Genomic DNA, 19678 nt, shown 5'->3' with positions numbered 1-19678 from the left:
TGTCCTTATGCTAAATGGGAAAAAAACACCAAAGCAATTCCCTAAAACAATTTGCATTTTTCCTGGAACAATCGATGGAGTTAGAACACTGGATGGAGATTAAATCCAATTTCTAGGCTTGAGTCAGTACCTGAGACACAAGAGACTGCAGATTCTGGAACCTGGGCATCAAACATTCTGCTGGAGGAACTCAGCAGTTTGAGCAGCAACTGTGGGTGGGAAAGAATTGTCAACGTTTCTACTCAAAACCCTGCATCGGGACTGAGGGTGGAGAGGGAAGATAGCCAGTTTAATGAGGAGGAGGAGAGGTGAGACAGGCCAGTGGATGATTGGTGGACCGAGGAGGGTGAAAGATAACAGGCAAATCAAGCCATGTAGGAGAGGGCAATGGGTGGAGTTGGGAAACAGAGGCAGGTGGGTGATAGATGGGGGCAGACTAAAAAAAAGACAGATGGAGCCAAGTGAGGGGAGGGAAGGGTGAAGGTGGAGACAGTAACCGATGAGTTGCCCAGTCTAGAAGAATGGTCAACATCTTATTTAGATCTAATGAGTACTTTTACTCAAAGTGCTTTCTTTGGATGTTTAAGGAATAACATTACATCAATTACAGAATAAGTAGATATAGAAAGGTCAATATCCACTGTACTCCTGGATGCATGAAATCCCACACTGTGATATGGGAGCAGCTCTTCAGTCTCTTGGGAGGAAACAGTTGAGGAAGACCCTGGCAATGACTTTCGCAGTGGCAGGAAGTAATTATCACAGTCAGACTTGTCTCATATCTAGAAGCTGGTCACAATTACAGCACCTCTGAGGTCCCCTAGAATACCTGTCTCTTCCTAGGTGAAGACCACTGTATTCTGAGCTCTGTCAATGGGAAGAGATTACCAGGCAACCAGAGAAAAAGTTTCAAGGGTGTTCTTAAAGTCTTCTTGAAGAAATGAAACATCTCCACTGACTCCTGAGAACCTCTGGCCCCTGACTGCTGAAAGTGGAGATGGAGAATTCAGAATGGAATACAGAACCTCGACTCCATACATCAGAAATACGTAGAAGGAGTATGCCACCTCACAAATTCCCACATTGGCCTCATCAACCACCTTAGAAAACACAAAGCCAAAGCGTAAGTAAGTCCCCCTCCATCCCAGGGGACTGCTGAAGAAAAAGATGTAGAAAATTAAATACTGAATCATGTCATACTGTACTCAGCCACCTTGTGGAAATGTCATCTGCAGTCCCCACATGTCTATACTTACCTGGGCTGGATGCAGAGGGCCATCTTTGCTGGCCCCCCAACACTTGGGCCAAGCAGGAGGGTCCAGAGGGAAACTATGGATTGTAGGGAATTATGCAGAGACTCCTACTCCAGAACATGCTGGCATGCTTTGAGAGAATGCAAATCCGACATGGAGCTTTGTCCTCTGTTAAAGATATAAAGGATTTTAATAGTTTTTAAATGTCTCTTATATTCAAAGACATTTAATACCATTGAAAATTAAGCATATCATTTAATACAACTCAGAAGGACCTAGAAATTATTAAACTAAAACAATATTTTTTTAGATTACCTTACCTTGTATTCCTAATCAACAGACATAGAATTTAGTGGTCTCAGATCGTGCAGGATCAGAGTGCCAATTCCCTTTTTGTAACAATGGGGAATCTTATCAGGACTGACCTTTGTCATGGAATTCAAGCAACAGAGTATGAGACATGTGGCATCATCCGTTATTGAAGTAAGGTATGGGTGCAAGTCTAGACTTCAGTTTGAATGGCTGAACATAAGTTGCTGATTTTGGAACTGTCAGTTGGAACCAGCAAGATTTGGCCCTATATGAATGTACAATAATGTATATTGTTCAATTATTGCAGAATAAATTGGTTAGATTAAAAATTAAATGATAATACATTTTAAAACTCATGAATACATTTGCGTCAATCTGTTTGTTTACTATCCAAAGAAAACATATTTATAGAGTCATGCTGAGCAAAAAAAGGCTCTTTGAACCCTCTCCCATGCCCATGCCAACCTTCAAACACCAAGCTCTACTCATCCCATATGTAACTTTAAAGACAAGGTTGAAATACATTTGTACTCTGCTCTCCTTTTACCCAAATAACTTATTGCAAGAAAATTTAAAATGCTCTCATGCGATTTATTGAGATATTTGTTGGGAAGTGGCTTAATTTAAACGATAAGCACAACCTGAACAATTCTCCAAACTAGAGAGCTGGTGTAAAATTTTGGATTACGCGGGTCGGGAGGTTTGACTGCGCGGAGCCACCGTGGGTGGGAGCCTCAGGTGAAATGTCAAGATGGCGGCGCTGAGGAGCGGGCTCGGTGGGTTGGGCGGAATTACCGGTGGGTGGCGGCGGCGGGGGGCTGGGAGCGGAATTACCGGCGGGTGGTCACGGCGGCGGGCGGCTGGGAGCCGGGAGCGGCCGGAGGGAGGGAGATTCACTGCGTGTGTCCAGGCTGAGCTCCAGCAGCTCCCCGATCCACCCCACCCCACCCCCCCCAACCACCACCATTCACTCTACGCAAGGCGCAATTCCGTTCCCCCCGACCCCCGGGCTCCGATCCCTCCCTCCACCCTCGGGCTCCCCCAGAGCTCGGCCTCTGGGTTACGACCCCCTACACCCCCCCCCCCCCCAGCCCCGGGCTCTGATCCCTACACCCCTCCCCGCCGACTCCTTGGCTCCCCTACAACTCCCCTTCCACCCCCGGGCTCCGACCCCTACACACACCCCCCTCACCCCCGGGGTCCGACTCCTACACAACCCCCCCCCCCCCACCCCCGGGGTCCGACTCCTACACAACCCCCCCCCCACCCCCGGGGTCCGACTCCTACACAACCCCCCCCCCCCACCCCCGGGGTCCGACTCCTACACAACCCCCCCCCCTCACCCCCGGGGTCCGACCCCTACACAACCCCCCCCGCACCCCCGGGCTCCGACCCCTACACAACCCCACCCCCGGGCTCCGACCCCTACACACCCCCCCACCACCCCACCCCCGGGCTCCAACCCCTACACCCCACACCCCCGGGCTCCGACCCCTACACAACCCCCTCCCACCACCCCTGGGCTCCGACTCCTACACAACCCCCATCCCCGGGCTCCGACCCCTACACCCCCCTGCACCCCCGGGCTCCGACCCCTACACCCCCCCCCGGGCCCCGACCCCTACACGACCCCCACCCCCGGGCCCCGACCCCTACACGACCCCCACCCCCAGGCTCCGACCCCTACACACCCCACCACCACCCCACCCCCGGGCTCCGACCCCTACACCCCCCCGCACCCCCGGGCTCCGACCCCTACACACACCCCCACCACCCCACCCCTGGGGTCCGACCCCTACTTTTTGAAAGGAGAGTCATAGAATTGTACAGCATGAGGAAGGCTGTTTAGATATGTGGATGGTAGTGAGGGAGGAGGCGTAGGGACAGTTAACTTCGTGGTGTTGCTGGGAAGGGGAGGGATGGCTGGGGAGGGATGAGCGAACCAGGGAGTCACAGAGAGAGCGGTCTCTGTGGAAAGCAGAAAGGGATTGGGAGGGGAAGATGTGACTGGTGATGGGATCACATTGTAGCAGCTAGGAATGTCAAAGAATGATGTGCTGGATGTGTCGACAGTTGGGGTGAAAGGACCGGGCGAAATCTATCCCTTTTTTGCATGGGGGTAGGTGGGGTTAGAGCAGAAGTATGCAAAAGAGAGGAGATGCGGGTGAAGGCCCCATCACCTGCAATGTAGCCTCTGTTTCTTTGCCCAGTGTTCCCAGTGTTTTTTTGCTTTCAGACATGTTAAATAATCAGTCAGCGTGAGTATTTCTATGTCCCAATTAGCACCTAATTATTCAGGCCATTCTAAGTAATTGATTTATATACTGGTAGGTAACAGAAAACTTTATTTTACAAGAGAAAGCGAAGTAAAAGAGTATTGTTTTCAAACTGTTCTTCTTGTATTTTAAGGAACATTGAGGCTCCTCCTTCCTATAGCCCAGAATAATGTTTCAGGAAGCTCCTCCGTTATGCAGCTGGTCTCCAGGTTTACCACCTTCAACCTTTGCCATGTTTCATCTCCGACCATTTCTACAGTAACCAAATTGGGATCATCTATGGAGTATAGATTTACTTGTGCACATAAACTTGCTGCTCTCAAAAGGTAAGTTTTAAAGCAAGGGTTTAACAATCAGGGAGAAGTGAATTTTGATGCACTTTAATAGTTCAGATGACCGATTCTCTAATCATTGCTATGTTTATTCATTTCCACTTTTATTTTACTATTGGCAATAGTGGAATGAGCCTGTCAATTTTTCATAAGTTCATGTAACTACTTTGTTCTTCAACTTAATTTTGTATTGTTTAGATACTGAAGGGTAGGAGTTCACCCTCTGTGTTTGTACTAAACATGCATTGCAGTAATTATTATCAGCATTTTCGTCTTTGTTTCCAACAAGATCTCCATGTTAATGCCCAAAAGAGGAAATAAGTAGTAGTTTAACAGCCAGGGTTTTTAATTGATGTCCCATTTATAGACTTCCCAACTGGTCTGTTGTTTTCTCAGGCTGTCTTATATATCTATAGCGTGCCTCAGTATAAATGATCTAGCAATGTCAAATTCCACTGTGGTTTTTGTTTTTTTCACCTTCTTGCATCCTTGATAAAGGAAAAAAAGATTTACTGAAACTGAAAATTAGATTCTGTTAATAGAAGGATAGAAATAAGTGGGACATCTACGATGACAAACTTGATAGATTGGATGTATACAAAGAATGATTGCATTTGTTAAGTTGTGCATTGATGTCCACAATATTTTTATTGTGCATAGTATGACTCCTCAGGCTCCCAGTTTTCAACAGCCTGCAAGAACCCTAACCTATTGTAGCATTCGCAAAGGGAAGCGTAAGACAGTAAAAGCCGTTGTCAAGCGATTCCTGCGGCTGCACTGTGGACTCTGGGTGCGAAGGAAGGTATGTACTCCCAGCATTCTGCACATTCTAAAGGAACTACCACAGCATGAGCTAATAACCTACCAGACAAATTTGCATAGCTGGATTTTTTGTGGACAGAATAGGTGTAGGGTCATGTTGGAACAGAATCCCAAAGAAATTTCACTTTACAGTTAGTGGAGCAAGTGGCAATGCAAGGTCATTGCAGCAAGTAGTTAAGAATTAACAGGCATATTGGCCTTTATTGCAAAGATGTTGGAGTTCAGAAATAGGAAAGTTTTGTTACAATTATTTTGTTACAGGATATTTTTGAGTCCACACCTGGAAAACTGTGCACAGTTTTGGTCCCCTTATCTAAGAAAATATATAGTAGCATTAGAGATAGTCCAAAGCAGATTCACCCTGTTAATTCCTGGGATGAGAAAAAGGCAAGCATAAATGCTCTGTATCATAATGCAAGAAGTATTCATAATAAGGTCGATGAACTAACAATGCAATTAGAGGTAAATGGGTGTGATCAAATAGACATGATTGCAAGGGATCAGCTGGGAATTTAATATTCAGGGATATTTGACTTTTAGGAAGGACAGTCAGGAAGGGAAAGGTGGTGAGGTAGCGTTTTTATTAAGGGATGAAATGGTTGTGAGAGAGAATCTAGCTCAAGATGTTCAGCCCGTATGAGTGGAGGTGGAAAAGAAAGGCTATCAAGGGAAAGAAGGTACTGATAGTAGTAGTGAATAAGATCCCAAAGAGTAGTCACACAGTAAGAACAATTAGTATAGATGAGTAATTAATGCCTGACATTGACATGGTGGTTTGAAGGCCTGTATCTGTACTGTATGACTCTACAACAGTAATAAGTCAAGAAATATTGTGGATATGTGAAAAGATCAGTGCAATAATTATGTGAGACTTTAACCTTTATGTATCGAATTGGTTTATTATTGTCACATGCGCCAAGCTACAGTGAAAAACATTTGTTTTGCATGCTATCCATATAGATCATTTCATCACATCAGTACATTGAGGTAGTACAAGGGAAAAGTAATAACAGAATGCAGAATATAGTGTTACAGTTACAGAGAAAGTGCAGGCAGACAATAAGGTGCAAGGCCATGACTAGGTACATGTACATCGAAACACACAGTGAAATGCATCTTTTGCGTAGAGTGGTCAGGGCTGGGGAACTGGAAGTGGTGAAAATTAGGCATCAATGTATCTCCTTTCTCTTTAAACCTTTTAACCTATCTTGATCAGGCTTGGGAAATAGAGAAGATAAGATATCTTTATTAGTTCATGTACGTCGAAACACACAGTGAAATGCATCTTTTGCGTAGAGTGTTCTGCGGGCAGCCCACAAGTGTCACCATGCTTCTGGTGCCAACATAGCATGCCCACAACTTCCTAACCCGTACATCTTTGAAATGTGGGAGGAAACCGGAGCACCCGGAGGAAACCCACACAGACACGGGGAGAACATACAAACTCCTTACAGACAGTGGCCGGAATTGAACCCGGATCACTGGCACTGTAATAGCGTAACGCTAACTGCTATACTACCGAGCCTGCCCCTCTTTTTTTATATATAATACAAGAGGCCAGTTCAGTGGTCTTATAGCAGAGGGATCAAAGCTGTCCCTGAGCCTGGTGGAACATGCCTTCAGGCTTTCGTATCTTCTAACCGATGGGAGGGAGGAGAAGAGAGAATGTGCGAGGGGTCTTTGATTATGTTGGCTGCTTTACTGAGGCAGCGAGAAGTGTAGACAAAGCCCATGGAGGGGAGACTGGTTTCTGTGATGTACTGAGCTGTAGACTGTGATTGTGCTAATCTAGTAGCTACCTTTTCCAATGAGAAAACATTCATAGGGGTGGCACGGTAGCGTAGCGGTGAGTGCGATGCTATTACAGTGCCAGCAATCAGGGTTCAATTCCCGTTGCTGTCTGTAAGGAGTTTGTACATTCTCCCATGTCTGTGAGGGTTTCCTCCGGATGCTCCGGTTTCCTCCCACATTCCAAAGACGTACGGGTAGGTTAATTTGGGTTTTAAAAAAAAATGGGCAGCGTGGACTTGTTGGGCCGGAAGGGCCTGTTACCACGCTGTAAATTAAAAGAAATTTAAAAAAATAATTCAGGATTGTTTCCTAGAGTAATGCCAACGAAGAATCAGGCTTTCTTAGATCTGGTAATGAGGCAGGTCTAATAAATGATCTCAGAGTAAAATTTCCCCAAGGAAGTAGAGATCATCGCATGATAGAATTTCGTATTCAGTTTGAGAGGAAAAAACTTAACTTAAATAAAGAGAATTACAATAGTATGAGAATAGAGTTAGCTGAAGTGGATTCAGTAGATAGATTAGCAGGAAAGATGATAGGCAAACAGTGACAGACATTTTAAGGAGGCACTTCACAACAGTCAGCAAAAATTGATCCCAGTAAGAGGAAAGATTTGAGAGAAGGATGAACCAACCACAGCTGACCAACAAAATCAAAAAGTTTATTATGTTGAAAGAGAAAACGTATGAGAAGGAGAAAATTAGCTGCAGATTGGAAGACTGAGATAAATTCAGAATCCAACAAAGATGGAGGAAACAAAAATTTAGAAAATAAAAAATGAGGGCAAACCAACAAGAAATATCAAAACAGCCACAAAGAGTTTCTTTAAGTATATAATGTGGAAGATAGAGGTCCAAGTGAACATTGGCCATCTAGAGAATGAGGGTGGGGAAATAGTTATGGGGAAAAGGGCAGAGGAGTTAAACAGATGCATTGCATCAGTTTTTATGGTCGAAGATGCTACGAACATCCCATGAATACTGAATACTTTTCAAGAAGGGTAGCAGAGAAAAGCCTGGCAATTACAGACCTGTGACCCTCACATCAGTAGTAGGGGAGTTATTGGAAAAAATTCTGAAGGATAGAATTAATCATCACTTAGGCAGGAACTGAGCAAAACTGATCGATAAGGTTAGGACCCATGAGATCCAGAGCAAATTGGATCCAAAATATGCTTGACAATAGGAAACAGGTAGAGAGCTGTTTTTTTTGATTGAACCACGGGGAATGGTGCTGGGTCCCTTGCTGTTGCTAATATATGTAAATGATTTGATGTGGATGTAGTGATCTGTAAGTTTGCAGATGACCCAGAGGTTGGTGGAGTTGTTGATAGTGTAGAGGGTAGTCTTGGGTTACAGGGTGATGTGTATTGGTGAATTGGGCTGAGAAATGGCAGAATGGAGTTTAATCCTGATAAGTGTGAGGTGATACATTTTGCACGTTCAATGAGGCTAGGACATACACATGAATGGTAGTCCTAGGGACTCTTGAGGAACAGAGGGATCTTGGCATGCAAGTTCCAAGATACTTGAAGGAGGCAGCATAGTTAAATAATGTATTTAAGAAGGCATATAGGATACTGGCCATTATTCACTGAATACAAGATCAGGGAGATCATGCTCCATCTTTATAAAACATTGGTCAAACCTCAGCTAGAGTACTGCACGTGGTTCTGGTCACTACACCATAGGAAGGATGTGATAGAGCTGGTGAGGATGCAGAGGAGATCTACCAAGGTGTTGCCTGGGATGGAGCATTTGAGTTATGAGGAAAGACTGGAGAGCAGAGGTCTGTTTTCCCTGGAATGGTGGAGGTTCAGAGGGGAAATGATTTAAGGTATATAAAATTATGGGTCTAGATAGAGTAGACTGCAGAAAAGTTTCCCCTTATTATAGATGAATAAAAATGGAGCACATAGATTTAGGGTAAGGGGTAAGAGGTTTAAAGGGGATCTGAGGGGGACCTTTTTCACCTGGAGAGTGGTGAGTACATGGAACACATTGTCAGGGAGAGTGGTTGAAACAGAGTCACTGAGAGCATTTAAGAAGTGCCGAGAGGAACACTTAAATCACGCAGGCGTAGAAAGTTATGGGCCAATTGCTGGAAGATGTGATTAATACGGATGGGTGCCCAGTGGTCGGCATGGACATGGTGGGCCAAGTGGCCTGTTTCCATGCCTTGTGCCTCTATTCTATGACTAATGCCAGGGAGGAATTAAAAATCATCACCATCACTAGTATTAGGCAAACTATTGAGGATAAAAACTTATGTCCCGTAGCCCAGATGGCTTGCTCTCTAGGATCCCAAAAGAAGTAGCAACCAACATAGTGGATGCACTGGTTGTAATCTTCCAAAAATTCCTTAGAATCTGGAAAAGTGCCAGAGGAAAGGGCAACAAGGTAAAAAAAAAAGGGTAGCTATATGAAAATTAGCCAGGTTGGGAAAATGTTGGAGTCAATTATTAAGGAAGTAATAGCAACACATTTGGGAAATTGTAATCTAATCAGGCGGAGTCAGCATGACTTCATGAAGGAGGAATCATGTCTGACAAATTTATCAGAATTCTTTGAAGTCTCAACCAGAGTGGATAGACGGCAGCCAGTAAATGTATTTCCAGAAGGTATTTGACAAGGTGCCTCACAAAACATTAAAGTAACTAGATCCCATGGTGTTAGAGGTAATAAAATGGCATTTATAGAGTATTGGTGAACAGCCGGGAGCAGCAAGGAAGGAAATGGGGTTCATTTTCAGACTTGTAATGTTACCAGTGGGGATTGCAGGGATCAGTGCTGGGACAGCTATGATTTACAATATATAGAACAGTATAGCACAATACGGGCCTTTTGGCCCATGATGTTGTGCCAACCTATATAAACCTTATCCACATTCTATCTATTCCCCTCTCTACTTCACCTCCCATAACCCTCTATTTTTCGTTCATCCTTGTGTCTATCTAAGAGTCTCTTTATATGACCGTATCGTATCGGCCCCTACCACCAACACCATCCCACCGGCAGTGCATTCCAGGCACTCACCACTCTCTGCATTTAAAAAAAACAAAAAACCTACCTTTGACATATCCCACCCCCCCCCCCCCCCCCCCGCACTTTCCTCCATGCACCTTAAACGGGTGACCTCTGGTATTGGTCATTACTGCCCTGGGGAAAAGATGCTGGCTATCCACTCTGTCTGTGCCTCTCATAATCTTATATACCTCTGTCACGTCTCTCCAAGGAGAAAAGCCCTAATTTGCTCAGCCTCTCCTCATAAGAGATGTTCTCCAATCCAGGCAGCATTCTTGTAAATCTTCTCTGCACTGTCTCTAAAGCTTCCACATCCTTCCTATAATGCAGGCACAGTAGTGTAGCGGTTAGCATAACACTCTACAGCGCCAGCAACCCAGGTTCAATTCCAGCCGCTGTCTGTAAGGAGTTTGTACATTCTCCCCGTGTCTGCATGTGTTTCCTCCGGGTGCTCCGGTCTCCTCCAAAGGCGTACAGTTTAGGAAGTTGTGGGCATGCTATATTGGCACCGGAAGTGTGGCGACACTTGCAGGCTGCCCCCAGAACACTCTACGCAAAGATGCATTTCACTGTGTGTTTTGATGTACATGTGACTGATAAAGAAATCTTATCTTAATGTGGTGACCAGAACTGAACACAATATTCCAGATGTGGTCTAACCAGGGTCTTCTAGAGCTGTAACATTACCTCTCTGCTCTTGAACTCAATCCCCTGGCTAATGAAGGCCAGCACACCATATGCCATTTTAACCACCTTATCAACTTGCACGACAGCTTTGAGGGATCTATGTGCTAGACCCAAGATCCCTCTGTTCCTCCACACTGCAATGAATCCTGTCATTAACCATATACTCTGCCTTCAAGTTGAATTTTCCAAAGTGTATCACTTCAGTCTTCTGCGGATTGAACGTCATCCGACACTTCTCTGCCCAGCTCTGCATCCTGTCAATATCCTGTTGCAACCTACAACAACCTTTTGCACTATCTACTACACCATCAACCATCATGTCATCTGCAAACTTGCCAATCCACCCTTTCACTTCTTCATCCAAGTCATTTATAAAAATCACAAAGTGCAGGGGTCCCAGAACAGGTCCCTGCAGAACACCACTAGTCAATGACCTCCAGGTCGAATACTCCCCTTCTACAACCACCCTCTGCCTTCTGTGGGCAAGCCAATTCCGAATCCACTCAGCCAATTTTCCATGGATCCCTTAACTCATGACTTTCTGAATGGGCCTACCATGGGGAACCTTGTCAAATGCCTGCTAAAATCCACATATACCACATCCATTGCTCTACCTTCATCAATCCGTCTTGTCACTTCCTCGAAAAATTCTATTAGGCTCGTGAGGCACGACCTGCCTTTCACAAGGCCATGTTCACTATCCTTTATAAGACTATGCATCTCCAAATGCTCATAAATCTTGTCCCTAAGAATCCTCTCCAATAGCTTGCCCACCACTGACATAAGACTAACTGGTCTATAATTCCCAGGACTATCCCTTTTAACTTTCGTAAACAATGGAACAACATTAGCCATCCTTCAATCCTCTGGTACCACTCCTGTGGCCAGGGAGGACTCAAAGATCATCATTAACGCTCCAGCAATCTCTTCCCTCACTTCTCGTGGTACCCTGCAGTATATCCTATCCGACTCCGGGGACTTATCTATCCTAATGCTTTTTAGTAGCTCCAACATTGCTTTCTTAACCTTGACGTGCTCCAACACATTTGCCTGATCTACGCTAACCTCCCCTTCATCTAAGTCCTCTCCCTGGTGAACAATGAAGCAAAGTATTCATTACGGGCCTTCCTTACTTCCTCTGTCTCCAAACCCCTCATCCCTGAGCGGTCCTACCCTTGCCCTAGTCAACCTCTTGTTCCTCACGTGCAGAATGCTTTAGGGTTTTCCTTAACCCTACTTGCCAAGGGCTTCTCATGCCCCCTTCTAGTTCTCCTAAGTCCCTTAAGCTCCTTCCTGGCTGCCTTGTAACTCTCAAGAGCCCTGACTGATTCTTGCTTTCTCAACCTTTATTAAGCTTCCTTCTTCCTCTTGACTAAACCTTCCGCCTCTCTTGTTAACCATGGTTCCTTCACCCTACCATCCTTTCTTTGTCTCAATGGGACAAACCTATCTAGAACCCCATGCAAGTGTTCCCTAAATAATCTCCACACTTCTGCAGTGCATTTACCAGAGAACATCTGTTCCCAATTTACGCTCCCAAGTTCCTGCCTAATACCATCATAATTTGCTCTCCCCCAATTAAATATAATTTATTAAAGATTATATTAACAACTTGGAGCCAGAAAACAAATGTACAGCAAATATGCAGACGACACAAAAATAGTTGGGAAGGTGAGTTGTAAGCAGGATACAAGCAACATGCGGGGAGATATTGGTGGTTATGTAAGAGGGTAAGAAGTCAACCAATGGATGATAACGTGGGGAAAATGTGAAGTTCATTTTGGAAGGAAGAACAAAAGAACTGAGCATTATTTAAATGGAGAAAAACTGAAAGCTACAGCATGGACAAGTTGGGCCAAAGGGCCTGTTTCCTTGCAATATAACGCTATGAATCTAACAGATTTTGGGAGCTCCTTGTTCACAGGACACAGATAGCAGGCATGTGCAGCAAATAATAGGGAAGACTATGGAGCCTTGGCCCTTACTTCAAAGGGGTTGGAGTATAAAAGTAGGGAAACCTTAACATCAATTGTACGAGGCATTATTAACACCTGATCTAGAGTACTGTGAACTCTTTTGGTACCCCTGTTTAAGGGAAGGTATTATCTCATTGAAGTCAGTTCAGAGTAAGTTCATGAGGATGATCCCAGATTTGAAGGGATTGTGCTTATGGTGAAATGTTAAACAGATCTGAACTCTGCTCATTTTACTTTAAAGGACTGAAAGGTGATCTTCTTGAAAGATATCAGATTCTTAGGGGGCTGGGCAGGGTACATGCTGAGAGAATATTACCTCTCATAGGGGAGTCCAAAATCAGAGGGCATAGTCTCTGAATTAGAGGACTCCAAGTTGAGAAAAGAATTTCTTCTGAGGGTTGAGAGTCTTTGTTGAAAGAGCTTTTGGGGCAGAGCCCTCGCTTATTTAAGATTAAGATAGATAGATTTCTAATCAGTAGGGGGATTGAGGGTTATGGGGAAAGGGGACGAATGCCAGATCAACCATGATCCTATTGAATAGTGGAGCAAACTTGATCTACAACTGCTCTTCCTACTTATGGCAAACCTATAAGTAAATCTATAGTAAATAAGTAAGCCTATGAAATATATGTGCAAGCATGTAAAGCTAATATTCAGTAATCGTTTTCTAAACCTATTTCTGTCATGTTACTTTGGATTTTCTAACAAGTGAAAGGAAGTTGCAAGAAGCATGAATTTTTCACTCAAACCTGCTTTCTTGTTGAGAATGAACAGGCAGTGCCTTTAGTGTTTGAACCAAGAATGCACATGAGTTATGCTATTCAGATCCTCCACAATGGTCCCTTTTATTTCAGGCGGGTTATAAGAAAAAGCTTTGGAAAAAGAGATCTGATAGAAAAAGGCGACTCAGACAACATGTCTTCTGCAACAAAACCCAAAGCAAAATGCTGGATAAAATGACCACGAAGTTCTGGAAAAGGCGGAACTGGTATGTGAATGATCCATACCAGATGTACCATGATCGAACAAACCTGAAGGTTTGAGTATCTATGACAGTTCTGGCAAAATCTGCAGTTCATTGCTTTGATCCAGGAACAGAATTAACAGCTTTTGCACCAGGCATACTTGGTTGGAGCTTGATGGTGACCAACTTTATAACCATTGACATTGTGAATATTGAACAACTGGCAAAGATGGTCCTTTTGCCTGTACTATTTCTTACATGCATGTCTGTGTTTAATATAACTTAATAAAATTTCCCAACAATGTAATTTCTCCTGAATTTAATTTGTATTGTTTTTTTGGATGAGGCACTTTAAGCCTCTTTTGGACATTCCCTGACAAAAGCAGCAGGAGATTTGTGCTGAGGTCTTGGCATTCCACGTCTGGTTGCTTAGTCACAAAGAAATCAGGGCTGAAAGTACATGGGCAAGTGGGCCCTCAGCTTTCCGAGCCCTAATGTTCAGATTCCCTCAACCTTCTTGCTTGTATTTCTTGAATGTCCTCCTCAACGTCTGACACCCTGGCAAGCTAACAAAGACTTAGTCAATGTCTTCTCCTTTAGCTGGGTGCTATTTTAATTTTGTATGATTATGCTCATGTGAATCATCTTTGAATACTTCACTATATTAAAGGCACCATGTAAATACAAGCTCTTGTCAGCTTCCAAAAAATATTAGAGTTGAAAGCTTGCCCTCCTCCCTTATGAAGTATCTTGTCTCAATCTGGTGCCTCTGTACTGTGATGTATCTTGAAATGCATAACAAGATCATGTGTGAACGAATATCCCACCAATCTATAATACAGTGGAGATCAAATGCACTGCCCTAGTCCCTTGAGAAGAAAATACTATGCAAAGTGTCTGTGTAAAGCATAAAAATGAAGCCATTCCCGTTACAATCTTTAAGTCTTTTATTACAATTCCAAGAGTTCTGTGACAAATGTAAGACAACAATCCCGTAATTCATGCAGTACTCTGAATGCAACCAGTGTAACAGCAACAACAATTTCTCTATATACAATTAACTTTTGTAGTCGGGGAACACAAACGTGAATGAATACAACAGTAAAGTGCTCTGGCCTGCCAGATCTGCAGTTATTTGTTGCAAATTTAAGGAAATAAAAAGGTTCTTGCACACCAGAAGGGAAAAAAATACAATAGTACAAATTAAGACAATCACCATCTTTACTTAGACCGATCTATTGTGAAAGGTATTTAAAAACCAGTGCATGTTGCAAGTAAATCTGCTTCAATATATGCAGCTGAAAATGCATGGGAAAATACAAGTATTTTGACCTGTACATTATCCCGGTATAGTTTTACAATGGTGTACAGCATAGTCTGCATTTGTTAAGTCAATATAATTGTTACAAAAACATGTAATTATTTTTACATTTGCATTCATTGTGTCTAAATGTGAACAAGCTAGCACAGTGGTTTAGTACTCCGATAAGGCAGCACACATCTCTGCCATTGCCTGCTATTGCAGTGCAATGTAAAATTAGTTAATAGGCATGTGCTTGACATGTAACACCAGTGTATATTTTCTAGCTTATCTCCCTATTTAAAGTTTTGTTGTCCAGCTTACATGAAGAATGTATGAGACAATAATTGCATCACCACTCACAAAAAGAGACTATCCTTCAGAAATTCTACTGAAGCTATTTTTAAAACCTTTGAATAATGGGAGATAATTGTACACGTAAAGACATATGGTTGGGTCTCTCAAATCTAATATAGGGATTATAATATAGTGATATGACATATGTCTCCAGGGGGCTGTGAGATTGGGCTGAGCCAAGTATGTTATCAAATCACTCCAATGGAGGTAGTGCACCCTATCATGATTGTGCTGGCTCTTTGAAATAGCTACCCAATTACTCCAACCACATTGTTCATGTATTTAAAATGTTTCTCTTTCAAGTACATTTCAGTCTTCCTTTTCAATGTTACTACTGAATCGGTCTTCACCACTATTTAAGTCAATGCAATCCAGATCTGTAATAAATTTGAAGTTTAGAGAAACAACATTTTGGGAGAAATAATTCTGCTATGAACAAAGGAAGCGCTAATATTGAGTATTTTGCCACAACCTGCATTCATTTAGTGTTTTCAATATAGGGAAAGGAAATGGATCCTATCAAAGGAGCTGTGTCTTGTTAAAGGAAGTGGAGAAGCTCAGTGGTTAGAGGACCCAGAGCTGAATTCACATTTGCCATTGGTGGGAGAAAGAGATTTAAGGGGGAAGCACAAAAGACTGGATTCAAAAGTGGGAGAGCCTGGAGGAATTTAGAGATTAGGAAGGGTGAAACCATAGAGTGATTTAGGCACAAAGTGAATATTAAATTAAATTGTGAGTTGCAAGAACCTCTCCATTCTTTCATGGACCATTGAAAATTAAGAAGCTACTGAAATCTCTTCTACAACGTGTTTTAAAATTATTTATCTGCACCTGTCACTTAATACCACACAAATCCTCCTGACGCATAGGTGACTGCAAAATTGCAGTTACATCTTAGTTTGCTAATTAGAAGCATATTGGAATCTAAAGTCAGTATCTTTTTAAACTGTTGAAAAGAAATCTATATCAGTGAGGAAACCTGTTTGATCAGAAAAAGGATAAGAAAAGATTCATCCATCCAAAAAAAATGTACATTTCTTCCAGCCTTATTTTAAATGTCTACTTCTCTATTTCAACATCCATTCCATGGGGATGAGCTTAAAATATTCCTTCATCTCTGCCCAAACATTCACTTTGAATCACTACCCCTTGCATTTGGGCCATGGTTTAGCCTAATGTCAGGTTCTAGTTCTATGAGGTATCAATGAGGTTAGTATTTTGTTTTCCATTTTGTCTTTATTAAAGTATGTGATATGGTAATCATGTTATTTGACAAGTAATTCAGATAATGTGCATTCAAATCAAACCCTGGTTGTTTGAATATTTGCACTGAGATTTCCAAACATGCAGTAAATAGGGAACCAGTATTAAAATTATGGTTAAATTCCAATTCATTGAGATGGAAGGAAACATATTATCCTTCCATGATCTATTGGTACAAACCTTCGACAATGTAATTTCAAAATCAAATGTTACCTCTCTGCTTGGCTAGATTGATTCCATTGCATCTGGAATAAATTTTACAAATTCAAACACAGAGGACATTTTGTCTCTTGGACCTGTACAAATGTTTGATTCACATTGGATGAATCTACCCTAGTATTACATTCCTGTTTTCTCCCCGTATGCTTCATAAAATTTGTTCTAATTTTTATTACATACTTTATAATACTCTATCTTGGACTATGCAATAATTCTTCAAAATATTAAATATTCTTCATAGCATCTTCAATCTGATTACAACATTGCACGGAAGGCATTAAGGGTGCCTCACTAACTTGTTATCAAATTCACAAAATCTATACAGAGCTCCTGCTTCCAGAAACATCCCACAGGACCTAGAAGTAAAGGCATTGGGAGAGTTCAGGCCATAAGTAAATTTGTCAGGGGAGGAGGGAGGCTATTTTACAGGGCTGAGAAATTTCTGACTGTCTAACCTGGCCCCAGGGAAGGTGTGTGCTGTCTGTCTCTTGCCTGGGCCCAGGGGTGGGATGCCAGTATCTAGCCTGAACTCAGAGGTGAGCTGGCAATGTCTAACCTTGAACCAAGGACATGCTGCCTATCTCTAAACTGGACCCAGGAACAGCAGCAGGGCATTGAAACTAAAATGATAATGTTTTTGTTGCATCAGGTCACAGCTGGCCAACTGTAAAATCACAAGCAAACTCTGAACGATCAACCATAAGTCATGCATTCATTCTTCAAGGCTGAGTATCAGCTCCTTCATCTCCATCAAACTCAGCTGTACAATTAAAGATCAGAGAACAAAATTTGACACCAGGCTTCTCGTTTTTCTTGCCTTTTACCATGGCACCAATGAGCATTGAAGTTTTAATGATCAGATGGCATCCAGTGAATTTTCATAGATAGCTCATCAGCGTCGTAGAAAATATGGCTTGGCACCGAGAAATTCTTCCAGGAGACATTTATTGTAGGCTTACACGCAATATTCTTCTCGCTCTACAGTGATGAAGCAAGTTACCACAGAGAACTTAAGAGTTGAGCTAGCTAGTTTTCATCAGACCCAGGAAAGGCTAAACACTGAACCCTTGTTTGATAAACTAGTTAACCAAGCACATCTTTCTCAATGGATGTAGACGATGTTACGAAGGGCTTCAAGAAGTGTTTGGGAATGCTCTTTCAGAGTAAAAGAACTACATGTTCTGGATGTTGATTCACGTCAGCACATTCACAATGCACATAAGAAGCTGTGCAAGCCATTGCCTTCCCCACTGAATATCATGTCAACAAATCTGCACGAGTTCTTGAGCTTGATTTCCCGATATTTTGGGGTGAACTGTAACATGGTTTAATGCTATATAAGCACTGGTTGGTTGTCAGTGCTTGATGTCACTGTTTATACACTTTGGTTGCTGGATGCTTACACCGTCTTCTACCATCCATTTCTTTATCAAATAGGAATCTGCATTTTGACACCTAATATCTAACCGAAGTCCAAAGCAATGTAAAGAAGGAACTATACAAAAAGAATATGGCTCCAATGGGAAATAAAAGAGTGTAACAAGAATTCTACTGAAGTTTTTTTCGCAGAAATTGATTACGCTGGTCCTCCAGCTAGTCCTATGCTAATGTACTTCCTATGATAAGAGGACTGTGTACGTCTCTTTGAGGTTATAGTGCCAGTGGTTCATAAGCTGAATGATGAGCAGATCAATATAGTCAGGAGATCCTTAACATGCCTTCTGAAGCTGAAGTTCGTTAGTGGATCCAACACCAGCAAACAGTTCATAGAATTGGATATAAAGGAAGAGAAGACCATGAAAGATAAGTTGGAAAGATACACAGGGTGCCAAGAACATAATTAGAATGTCAAAATTTGATCAAGTCATCAAACAGTTCCTGCAAGAGTCAAAATATGCATACACATGCTCTGCTGAAAGCACGCTGGACAAGCTGCTCATTGATAACAAACTTCTGAAGTGCTTGTCCACATTGGACCCCCTTACTGATGGATATCACGTCAATTTAAGGTACATGAAACACTTGCCAACAATCACCTCAAATGTGTTCACTCAGGGAGGATTTGAGAGCCATGACCTTGTAGTTAGAAATTTTCATGCAAATATTGGCCTCAGGTTGAAAAGGAAGCAAGGTTGAACTTATGGTGAGTTAAGTTTACAAAGGCATATTTGCTGTAATGAGTTGCTTCCTTGGACCTTGATATCATTGATTACAACACTATCCATACTGTAAAATGTGCACTTAAGCAGAGAATAAGTTCAGGGTTGCAGTCATTTGTAAGGCATAACAAGAAATGGTGATCTTGTCTGTGGCAAGCTCAACAAGTGTATGCAAGAGGCCAAAAAGTAGGCAAAGGAGAAACACCAAGACAGAAAAAAATGGAACATCAAAGGAAAAAGCAAAGAAATAATCACACACCAGAAACTGACAACAAAAAGCTCTACCAAAGCAGCTGTGATAGTTGTTGCTAAGAAAGTGAGGAAGGCTCACATTAAAGCTGCTGTAAGAAAAACCAAATTGATTAATTAAAGCCATATTTGAGACAAAGGATGATTTATAAATAACTCTTCAAGGCCATGTTAGATAGTATGTTAAATTTTTTTAGATCCTCATAGCACAATGATTTTGCTCCTTTGCATGATTTCTCATCAGAGTAATGTCTTTACACCTTCTTATTTTCATCACTCTCATCCCAGTGTTTTGGCAGCCTCCTGAGAAATGTACAACTCATTTCAATGTTGATAGCCAGCTCCGGAGCTCTTTTCACTCCTGGATCATTATGTTTGATTGTCCAATTAGGTGCTTGCAATACAGAGACACTGATTGGCACATCCAGGTATTGGGGATCCTAAACAACAGCTCTTAAAGTGCATGGGCTAAGAAATTCCAATTTACTTTTTGTAAAGTTGGAGAAAGCAGAAGTTCCACAAAACTATGATTCAACATAAGATTAATCCCTTTACTGATATTTTCCTTAACAGCACCTGTCAAATTTGTGACCTCTAGCATCTAAAAAGATAATAGATTGACACATGGAATGCCACTACTTGCAGGCTTCCCCTCCAAGTTAACACCATCTTGACTTGGGAACATAGTGCTATTC

At 42.4% G+C, this 19678-nt stretch overlaps 1 protein-coding gene across 2 annotated transcripts; it reads left to right on the top strand.

The window, feature by feature from the left end:
• Nucleotides 1–2238: 2238 nt before the first annotated feature.
• mrpl35 (mitochondrial ribosomal protein L35) lies at nucleotides 2239–13743 on the top strand. 2 transcript variants are annotated; one of them, XM_052010140.1, is made up of 4 exons: nucleotides 2239–2341; nucleotides 3975–4167; nucleotides 4834–4975; nucleotides 13327–13743. In XM_052010140.1, the coding sequence occupies exons 1-4, from the start codon at nucleotides 2317–2319 to the stop codon at nucleotides 13513–13515; spliced, it is 549 nt and encodes a 182-aa protein (XP_051866100.1). In that variant the 5' UTR covers nucleotides 2239–2316; the 3' UTR covers nucleotides 13516–13743. The 2 variants fall into 2 exon arrangements, with proteins under 2 accessions (XP_051866100.1, XP_051866099.1); XM_052010139.1 differs by having other exon boundaries at nucleotides 2299–2362.
• Nucleotides 13744–19678: the final 5935 nt, after the last annotated feature.

This window comes from Pristis pectinata, chromosome 2 (genome assembly GCF_009764475.1).
Source record: "Pristis pectinata isolate sPriPec2 chromosome 2, sPriPec2.1.pri, whole genome shotgun sequence".
Classification (NCBI taxonomy): Eukaryota; Metazoa; Chordata; class Chondrichthyes; order Rhinopristiformes; family Pristidae; genus Pristis; species Pristis pectinata.
The sequence above is the reverse complement of the archived record's forward strand: the minus strand, read 5'-3'. Positions and strand labels throughout refer to the sequence as shown.